The following is an 11272-nucleotide window of genomic DNA, read 5'->3' as shown; positions in this document are numbered from 1 at the left end:
GATAGTTAGACTCTTTTTTACCCCCTATGGTCCTTCCTTCTAAACTTTAACAGCACAGGCATCAAAATAACGATCTGTATGTTCCCTTTACGTCACTTGCTAAATTGTATGGTCTGATTATCCTTTTTTACACTCGTATTTGGCTATCTGCCCTTAAATTCTAGCTGACTGTCTTCTGTTCAAAAAAGGAATGTCGGCAATTTGTACAAGTCTGACTTTGTTTAAAAAAAAAAAAAAGCGAATTCTCTTCTGCAGAACAAAAATAAGCACGGGCAAATTAATATGTTCTTGTAGTCTTACCGCATTAATTTTACTCCATTTTATCATACTCAGAAGTAGGAAGAAGAATCCTTTTGCTTTGATTTTCATTTAGACAGTGATCTAAAGTCTAACTTGAATTTTTTTTGTAGTTCACCACCAGCAATATATGTTCCTTTTAAAAATGACAATAGGAATTTTTGTTGTATTTTACTGAGCATTCCTTATGAGACCTCAGGTTTTTTGCTTATCACAGTAAGCTGATGCTTTTCATCCAGAACTAATTCCTATAAAGTCATAGTATTTATCACAATTCTTTTTCTTTCCTGTTAAAAGTTGTAAAAACTTTCAGAATTTTGAGGCAAATTTCATGTTTCAGCCATTTTGTAGACACTGTAAACAATCTAATCACGCAGGTCAAGCAAATCTGGTTAACAGCATGTGTGCCACTGGGAGGCATCTCTCCCAAAGCCGGCGTGGTGAGCTGTTATTTCCCAGACTGACCCTTGCAAACAAGTGAAGTTACTCAGTACAATCTATTGGTTATATTGATACCATATTGAGAAACAGTGGTCTGCAAGATTGGACAGTCAGCAATGTTCTGTTTCACCTTGAAAGCAACCTTCATATTCCTGTATTTAGGCAGAACACAAAAAGTAATGCAATTATTTTTAGGTTTTAGTACGTTCTCCAGTTTATGTGAAATTAAGGAGTATAAAACTACATACAGGAAAAGAAAGGGCAGAAGTTTTTACATTGCCTGAACTTTAGGTTCTTACTCTTCATCATCCAGCTGAGAAGTTGCCAGGATGCTTTCACAGCTCTCCTAGTTGGGATCTGTTGGGTAGATGAGACCATTGACTTGGCTCTTACCTTCACTGAGCAGTTGTGGAGAATGCTGTACTATGGACCTGCTTTATCTGTGGGATTTCCATTCAGAATTCTAACTTCTCCAGAGGTTTTCTGTAACTCCTAATTTTTATATTTAATCAGAATGTAGTTTTTTAACACTCTTTCTATGATGATCATAGTTTGCCAGTCTTGCTGATGATTCTTGGACATAGCCAGGTAGAACAATCCCCTAGACAGTGAACAGCAATCTTTATTGAATGGATGCCTGACCCTGCAGTTAACTTTGTTGAAAAGAAATTGTTTGCTGATTAAATAGTACCTTTTTTGTAGATACTTCTTTCTTGTGGATTGGGATGGTATTTACCTTGCTAGAGAGTCTCCTATCCATTGAGCAGTACTTTTCATACAAGTGATTTTGCAGCTTTACGTGATTTTGCAGGTCATTATTAATTCTTGACGAGGAATGGATATGGTAATAAACATGCAAAATAAGCAGGCTAGAGATCACAAATGATCCATGAATTTTGCTTGCTGAGATTGAGGTCCACTGAGCTAACATCTCAAAGAGTGGAGGGAAAAAAACCTTTAGCACATACATACAAATTTGAACATACATGTGCCCATCACTAAGGAGCTCTTTTTGCTTCCAGTAAATAAGGCAGCAGGTTGAAAGGCTTACCTAAAATTACAATATTTTATCTTACTGGACATTTTCTTGTTTAGATAAATTAAGTAATTCTTAGGTCATGATTTTCTTTTTGTAAGGAACGGAGTAAGTTATTTCTCTGTACTGTTTTAGTATTGCCTATCTTGAAAGGGGTGCTTTTGGTACTAGTAGTTGTTTGTTGTTGCATTAATAGTGCTTACAATAATGATAGACATAAGTTTAAGAAATGGCTGCTTTCTCTTTTGTCTTGTGCATTTTTCTCTGTTTTGTATTGTGTATTTTTCCTTCAAAAACAGGTGTGTCCATGCTGTACTTTTAGATATCTGCCAGTGACGTGGTGTACTTTCTGTGGTGTGTTAAGCCTGATTACAGATCAGATTTTATGGGACTTCAAACAGTAACACTGTTTAGTTAGTTTCTCCAACAGTCAAATTTTAATTAGCTTCAGAGAGGCTGAAAGTTTCCTGTGCTGCATAGTCCTAACAGGCTGGTTTTCATGCCCCTGTTCCCATTCTCTTTTTCTCCAGCACTCCAGCTCACGCCTGAGTTACCAAAGCAACATTCAGGGATCTTCTCAGTCCCAGAGTACAATGGGCTATTCCACATCATCTCAGCAGAGCTCTCAGTATCATCAATCTCACCAGTCTCACAGGTACTGAGAGGTTTAAGAGACTGCACTCAAAAAAAGAATGGACTAAAAGCCAGAAGACTCCAGCAATATGAAGTTCATAACGATGAGAAGAACCAAAAACACAAACTATGATGCAGAATTAAAATTCACAATTGCAAAAGGAAAACTTTACTTACTGAAGACTTTTTTTTTTTCCTGCCCCTTTATTGCCATAAAGGAGATTCTCGTGAAGTTTTCCTTCCTCCCTCCCTTGCATGTGCTCCATTGTGGTTACTCTAATGAACCCTTCTGATCTGAACCCAGCACTTAACTTCTTTAACCTTTGGAATTTTGAAGGATTCCTGGTGCACCTTCCTTATGCTGTAGTGATTGCCATAAATCTGTCTTTTCAATCTCTTTGATGGGATTTTAAAGTTTTAAAATCTTGAACTCCCAGGCTTTCAAGCTTGTATATAGTTAGTTTTATACTAGGCAAACCAGTTTAGCTATACAGGTATATTGCACCTTTTTAAAGCACTATGTTATTTTCACAGGATATTACTGTTTTGCTCATGGATGTCAAGAACAGCAAAATTTTACTGTTCCAGAGTATTTTACTATTCTGTTTTTATTAGTCTAGTTTTCAGGCGAGGTCTTAAAAAAAATAAAAATTAAAAAAGAAAAAGAAAAAAAAAGAAAAAGGAAAAAGGAAAAAAAACAACCCAAGTCTCTGCAGCGACAAATATGCTTCTTGCTACTGGACTGAACACCAAACAGAAGATTGCTGATATTTCTTAACTCATTCACATTGAATTCTTGAAATCACAGTGATCATGCTCTGACTAGTTTTAAATTAAGCGGTTTTAAATAAGACCATGACAGTCACAGAAAAAGGAGATGCTTTCAGGATTTGTTGGAACAGAAGAATGGAATGTCTTCCCAGGCTGGACACCAAAATAGTCAGGAAAATGTATTTACTGCCCTCCAATTTCAGTAGGAATGTGGTTGGTGGCTTGTTTTTCTGTTAAGCAGCTGATTAATGTATGCGAGAGTCCTGTAAACTTAGCTTCTCTTTCACATTCCTGAGTGTGACAGAAATACTAAGACTTATAAAAACAAATACATTTAATCATTTTATGTTAGAATTAATAATTAAGAGAAATTATTGTGCGGTTTGAGAAGCATGTTAAAAATTCTTCCTTTTTCATGTTTGTAATGCATACTCTATGTCCCTCACATTGCTGTGATTAACCCAGATTAGTTACACCAGATGCGCTTGATTGCACTGAAATGTTTCTTTTTCCCCAGAGCAAACATGTTTTGATTGTGCCTAAGGACTGTAAGTGGATGGGTAGCTGGCAGAAAATCCCCAGTAACTAAGCAGAGTTCAGAAGTATAATCAGAGGATCATTGTCCAACTTCTGTAACCACAGTTATTCGGAGAGACACAACATATAATTTGGGACAGCTTCGTTTTTCCTTCAGCCTTCAGAAATAAGGCTGATTCTTGTTGCAGAAAACCTGGAAAAAAAATATTAATGAGGTTAGAAAGCTACCAGCAATGTAACATCGGTGAGCTTCTAAAATTGGTGTTCAGAGAAGAGGTACAGTGAGATGAGTTTATATGTAAACAGTCAATGTTACAATCATATATACCGTGTTCTCCTCTGTCCTGTACCCATACAAAAAAAAGAAAATATTGTATATACCTGCACACGTTCACACTGAAGTTGTGATCAGACCCAGCAAAATGCTGTTGGATCTGTTTGCTGTCAGGAGAATGCTTTTTATCACAGCTAGACTGGAACTTAATTTTACTGGGTTTGATCTCCTGATGACCTTTAGTGCCCCTTTCCCTATCGAAAATGTTGTTCTCATGCTTTTTTTGTGAGCTGTTGGCTTAGTTTGGAGATATCTACCATCATGTGGTTTCGACCACACCCAGCTTCTCTAGAAGAGTGACCAAAACCTGCTTTTGTCATCAAATAGGTAAGCAGGTGGTGAAAAGGAAATGAAGCAATTTGAAAGAAAAATAATCACATTTGTTTTCCGGGGAAAAATGGTCTCCCAGAGGATACTTCCAACGTGTAGTCCTTGAAATGCTACATGTACCCCAGTAACCTGTTTGGAAGGACAGATGTTAATTGTTTATTTCATTGCAGTGAATCTGGGGTTACATTCTTCCTGTAAATCAAATGTCCCACCTCTTACTGATGTTAGTGTGAGGTACCTTGAGCTACTGGACATTTGCTCAGTGCCATGAAGCATCATTTTTTTTATATATTTGTGAAATGAATTTCACATTTCTGGAAGTTAACCCATGGCAGAGTAATTGTTGTCCCCTCCTGTTCTTCTCAGCCTTCAGTTTGCCCCAGATCCTTTTGTCTCTTCCTGACGTTTCTTTTCCCTGCTGTGACCTGAGGCTGACGATCAGCATTCGCGTAGTGGCGGGGAGACACGTTACTGTGTGGTTACGCTGGGCTCTGGTGCCAACAAGGCAAAATCATGGTGTAGATGCATCTGTGTGTAGTGTGAAACCTCCCAGCACTGTAAGGTCCTTCAATTGAGTGAGCTTCCAGCTTCTAGAGCAACTGCCATGCCCTGTGTCCAAGCTGAACGGATATTTCTGCATCTGCTAGACCAGACAGATGGACCCTGCCCAGTCCCCTCTAGATTCTGTGCACACATGCGGAGCTGAGCTGACTCCTGTTGCCTTCAAAGTAACAACTGAAAGGAGAGTGAGCAAAAGCAAAGGCGTCTGCTGGAAAGTGTAAGCTGTGCACGCTCCTCTAGCTTTTCTGTCTTCTGGTTGGGAAATAATTTGCCTTTTCTTGTGAGCTTGCTGTGCATTTTTGGGGTGATGGCAGTCATTGTGAAAGAAGCCTTGCTTTTCAGGGGTAATTTCTTGAGGTTTTAGAAAGTGAACTGTGTGTGTGTCATGGGAAGCCAGGACCACGTCACTTTTATACTAGTTTCTGCCTGTGCAGTTTGGCTAGTACTCCCAGCTTTGCCTTTGCCCATAAGCTCTATCCCCACGGCAGTGTTTCACACTGGTACGTGGAGAGGCGAGGGACACCGGCAGAGGTGGTCGCTCCTTTTTGTGTGCAGGGGGGCAGAGCAGGCTGCTGAACTGCACGGTAAAGGAGAAGTAAAAGGAAAGCTGCGAGTCCTGCACTGTATCTGTGACACTGTACCTGGGGAGGGGGAGGGAAGAGCATCCTTAGCGGGAGGGGTGGCGGGAAGCTAGAAGTGTTCACATATGTATAATATTTTATATGAACATAATAAGCTTAGTTCCCCTTCGTAATCTCCAGGAATGGTACTTTAACACCATTAAGCAAAGAATTGTTTTAGGATTAAATAAATGTATTGTACATAAGGCCATACGTAATCTTCTAAAAAAAATGTCGCCAGACAGGAGCGATGTGTATTGCTATATGAAAAGAAGTCCTTAATGCACTGTTATCTCCTAAATATTTAGTAGTAAATTAATACTATTTAATTTTTTTAAAAATTTGTCTTGTGTAGACACTAAAAAGTATTACACAAAATGTGGACAGAACATGTCCTTTTTAACAGCAATTTAAAGAACTTTTTATATATGTAAGGTAGTATACTTTTCAAATTGTTCTAGTTGTATTTTCCCATGTTTACTATTTGTGGAAGTGTGCCTGTCTCTACTCAGTTATATTTTTTTCTAATAATTTCATGCAAGCATCTTTCATTTTTGTAGTTTTCATTAGGAATTATTGTGTATGCGCCTCATGCTGCCACAAAACGTTGCCGCTTCAGATCGATGGTGGCCACATTCAGCGATGCCCATGCCGATGGGTTAGCAAAACCACAAAGCGAAATACTTTTCTCATTCTAGAGTTAAGAGTTTACTGCTTTTAAGTTGTCCTGATGTCACTCTCAAAATGACTGTTAAAACTAAACTATGAGTTCATTGCATTTATTTTATATTCTTGGTTGTAATGAAATGGAATTGACTTTGCTTCAGTGTGAATTTTTTTAATAAAATAATATACATTTGTAATAATAATAAAAAGTTGAAATCACATAAGCGTGCTGAAAAGTTTTTGTAAACATTGGCTTTGGGCTACAAAGAGGGAAAAATACAGCCCACAAAATTGCAGTTGTAATTATATTCAGGATGTTTATGATAGCATACACCACACAAAACAAAGCTTGCAAAACCTCAGAGTTGAAATTATAGCTTTTAAAATGCCCACGAGGATATTCATGGTTATGTGTCTATCAGAATAGAATGAAGCCTTATGGAAAACTGAATGGATGGAATGGTTCTCTTTAGGTTTTGTCCTCTGTTGAAAAGTATTCCAGCGTGCCACACTGATGCCACTTGTTGAGATTCATTGTTACCAGCATGATGATCCTACAGATTTGTCTTCTGGGAGGAAAAATAAATAAATAAATGGAATAGAAAGAAACGCTTTGTTACTGCATGCTGAGCCTAAATGTCCTCCTACTTATTCCTCCCACTGGACCTTCGAAGATTTCAAGGATTTCAGCTGGCAACAAGGAGAGCGGGAGCTAGAGCACGTTGGTGTTTTTCAAAGTGGATTTTTGTGTGCTTTGCTTATCTGTGTATTTCTATCCCATCTAATCATCGTTTCGCAGACAGACAGTTAACTTATTCCAAAAATCCTGCTGTTTTCTCCGTAATGCTTAATGCAGGTAAGAATGGTTGGGGCTTACTTGCACTACAGATGACATTAAGAAGGAGGATTCACTTCCCTACGTGCCTTTTGCACAAAGGTAAGATCAGGATTAGCCTTTTGCACAAGGATAATACCAGCAGAGGAATCATGAATGATTTGTACATGATATTTCCAAGGATTGTTTTTATACTTCTAATGTCTTTCTCCTATAAAGATGTAAATGCATTTCAGGCCATACTTACGGGGCACAGGATTCTCAGAAGGATTCATATGTAATACTAAATGATCAGCTGAATGGCAAGTTTCATTAGCTGTAATTTTAAGAAAGGAGAGTGGCGTGTTTTGGAATGCCAAGCAATTGGATTACAATTGTCTTTGGTGCTAATTTGGCTACTAAAGGATTAGAGCCCAATTCTGGTATCTGCAACTCGAGTACAATACTGCTATCAAATCTGTTTCCTGTCCAAACGCAGAGCTTAGCCTCATGGATGAAGAGCTGCTACTTTGGCCTCAGAACAGCTGAGCACCACCAGCTCTGCACTCCTCATAGTTCTGCCTCTGCCTTCTGTCTGTTGGTAAGGTTGTGCTCAGCCAGTGCTTCAATGTGGATGTCCTGCTTAAAGCCTCTTATGTTGGCTGCGCTCCAGTCTTCATTCTTCTACAGCATCTCTCGCTGCTTTTTCTGCCTGGTCGTGCAATTTACAGGCTAATCCAGGCCCATCATAACCGGTGCTCCTGGAGACCTGTCGTGTAAGCTTCTGAAAAATTCCCTCCTAGCTAGGTATCTTGTGCATGCCTCATCGAAACACTTTAGCTTTGATATCTATGGAAGTTTAATATTTTAAGCGACTGGTGTGCTATGAGTCGTACGTACCTACCGTGTTAATGAATGCTGCCTCAGCGTTTCATTGTACCCTCCAGTCTGTCTCTATCCATCCGTCACCTCTCTGCACACCATTGTAAGCTCCCTGGGACAGGAAGGGTCTGTTTGTCCTAATGCAGTAGTTTCGCAACGAGTGCTTGCAGGCACTCTGTATTACAGATAATGACCACTGTAATGCCCCATTTTTTACTGCAGGTCAATATGCAGTAGTAGTGTGAGAAGCAGTTTTCACGTGCTGTTTGAACACAGAAAACATCGTATTGGTGCCAAATACTATCAGTTTGATCTGGCCAAACTTGGAACTTCAGCAAGCATCATTCCAGTAGCCAAAAAATTTCAGTGCTTTACCTGTAATGTTTTTTAAGAGGTAGATACATCTTTTGCATTCCAGAGAACTTCATGTCCTTGTTTAAGACTTCAGAGAAATAAAGAAAAAAAACAGCTTTGGTTTATTTTGTTATTTTTGTAGGAACAAAGAAAAATATTATTGCATGATGACTACAACGATTTTTTCATTGGCCAAATAAATACTTACTAGAGCAGTAATTGTTTGAGGTAGATTGAAACCACCAACAAGGTTATGAAAGATATGTGTGCGGTTATAGCTGATCTGTTGAAATTGCTGTGTGAGTACCACAGCTTTATGTAACAGATATTCAAGATAATTCACGGTAGATGTTTTTGAAAAATATAACCATTAGGATTTAAAGTCCAAAAGCAATGCCAACCTGCCTAATAATTTTTATATAATGTGCTTGTATTGGAATACTATAGGATAAGTTTCTCCAGCTTTGTACTGCTGAGTGTGTTGCATGGTCTGTAAGAGGCCATTTCTGTGATTAATTTGTAGCATGTTCTTCAAAGTGTCTTGAAGGGGGTAGAGAATTTGGGAGCGTGTAAACTATACAGGCACGTTGCATACAGTGAACACACAGCTACAGGAAATATTCAGCAATATGTTCCTTTAGCTAAAAGGTCTTCTAATGCTGTTTGGCAAGAAGCTATGTGAACCTCCAACTCTGTCCCAGTCTGTTTTCAGAATGGAATTTTGCTTTGTTAATACTAGCAGCGAAGGTTATTAAAAATACAATAAATAAGTAAAGGAGAATCCGCATTATTTTTAAAATACCATTTTTTAAAAATGAGGAACAAAGAAGGCAGGTGTTTTTTTTACCAATTCCTGGATGTAGTGTGGTAACCAGCAGTGGTGTGGTGACTAGCACGTTTTATGCACTCTCTTTCTCACAAGACTAATAAAGTGTCTTACATAATGAAAAACCCAACATGCAAAGCACTGAAGAAAGGAATTCTTCATAGCTGTCCTCAGCAAATGAAGTTTTAATCATGGACCAGGTCCTGCTGCATGATGCATGGCTTGGTAAGATAATTCCTTCCTTCCACTTGTAGGAATTTCTTGGGATGTTAGAAAGCAAAGGAGTGACAATATTGTGGCCTTTTGGTCATACAAGTTATAACGCTATCATCATAAAAGTTATAATGCTATGAAGTTTAGGTGCCAGAAGTTCTCCAGAACATGATGAACTGTTAAATAGATTTGAAAATGTATTTTTAACATATACATTAAAAATACTTCCCACTGTTATCTGTGGAACGTGGCGCAGCCCAGCTCTGGCAAGGTGACCTCTTGCTCTGAATGCTTGGCCTGGCCAGGGGCATGGCTGTCAGTTCGGAGCCTTGTAGACAATTTACACAAGTGGACACCGACCTTTAACCTGTGCACTTAGGTCTCACAGGTCTGTGGAAGAGCAATTGATTTTTAAAAAAATCATACTTCCTTGGCTGAAAAGTGAACCAGAGAACTACGAAATAAAAGGCTCGAAGTCTTACCACAAGTCTCCTGTAGCTCTGTTTGATAGATAGTGCTAGGAGATGTCTGTAGATCGTCAGATCGTGTTATTAGTGCTAGACTGTACAGCACAAAAACATCTGGTTTTGGTCTTGCCTTTATCTAATATGGTGTAGAACGAGTCATTTGTGAAATTGTGATTTTCTGTTTTCAACCTATTTGAATTGTATGAGTCATTCTTGCAGCGGTACACAAGAAAGAAGGACAGTTTCCAATACTTTGGTTTTGGCACTGAAACTCTGAATATTAACAAAGAGAAACCAAAAGAGATCAGGGCTTCTCCCTTGCTGGTGCCCTCTCTTGTTACAGCAGAGATCCAAGCAGGCAGTGTTATATTATGGCATTGTGTAATAACTGCAGTTCTTTGAAATCTTTTGAGTTTTAAAGAGCATCGTCTATCTCAAGTATAGGATCATAACTGTAGAAGCTATACATAGGTAAGTTGACATAAATGAGTCACCTTTACTAAGTTCTCTGCACACAGCAAGCAAACCGACTCAATCATTCATGTCAAAAAGCTTATGGACTTTGGTCTCACCAGCCCATAAATGCATGAATATTTGCATAGGTTATGGTTTCAAAATACTCCCCCTGGTAATAATAGAGCCTTTGTTTAAGAGCTTTTCTTGTTATTGTTGGGTGTTTACTGTAGCTTGCAGCATCCCACAAGCACAGAAAACAAATCCCTACCCATGTAACGAAACAATGGAGACATCTACTAACACGCCCTGGTGGGTACGTCCCAGCGGGGATTTACAAGAAGAGTTGCTTCTATGTAGTGCTGTTGCTGGGTGAAAGCTGGAAGTCCCCCGTGACTTTGAGACAGTCAGGTCCAGGCAGCAGGGATGAAGTAACTTCTGTTATCATCCAGAGTGATACTGGAGCTGCTTAAGTGTATTTGAGTCATCTGAGATCCTGACGTGTATCGCGTTTGCACACTGGCCGCATGCTTTCATCTCTGAGAACTCAGCCTTGCATGATAACATTTACATATATTCAGTCTGTGGAGAAAGGCTTGACTAGGGTTTGCTAATGTAAATCTTATAAAACAGTTGTCAGTGGGCTGTGTGTGCTGGAAGATGTAAGAAATGACCCGCCAGCTAGATCAGAAGCAGGCATATTCTTTCCCCCCTAATGTGCCAAACTCATATATCAGTCACAGTGCGTCATGCTTTTATTAATACACAGTGGTTGTGCTATTCCAAGACTGTGTTATCGCTGCAACTTCTCGTATGTCAGAGCTGAGGTAATCCATTTGTATTCTACCTAGCTCCATCATGATGTTTTGCATGGTACTGTGGGGACAGCAGCAATTCACAGGTCTATGGCTTTGTGTAGCCTACAGACTACCTTGAAAATCAAATCCAAAAAGCACCACAGCAGTATTCAGTTTTGCCCTTGTATGGCCTGAGATTCCGGTGCATGGGATGTGACATGAATGTGGAGAGGACAGGAC

At 39.1% G+C, this 11272-nt stretch overlaps 1 protein-coding gene across 3 annotated transcripts in view; it reads left to right on the top strand.

Annotated features, from left to right (window-relative positions):
* Positions 1–6634, top strand: part of CDK19 (cyclin dependent kinase 19) — a 127058-nt gene extending 120424 nt beyond the window's left edge. For 2 of the 3 annotated variants that reach the window (XM_050709864.1, XM_050709865.1), the window contains exon 13: positions 2305–6633. In XM_050709864.1, coding sequence (XP_050565821.1) covers positions 2305–2436 — 132 coding nt within the window. In that variant the 3' untranslated portion in view covers positions 2437–6633. Of the gene's footprint in view, positions 1–2304 lie in introns of all 3 variants that reach the window. The other variant, XM_035564833.2, reaches the window with a different exon arrangement.
* The last annotated feature ends 4638 nt before the right edge of the window (positions 6635–11272 follow it).

This window comes from Cygnus atratus, chromosome 3 (genome assembly GCF_013377495.2).
Source record: "Cygnus atratus isolate AKBS03 ecotype Queensland, Australia chromosome 3, CAtr_DNAZoo_HiC_assembly, whole genome shotgun sequence".
NCBI classification, from domain to species: domain Eukaryota; kingdom Metazoa; phylum Chordata; class Aves; order Anseriformes; family Anatidae; genus Cygnus; species Cygnus atratus.
Note: the sequence above shows the minus strand (reverse complement) of the source record. Positions and strands in the feature narration are given on the sequence as shown.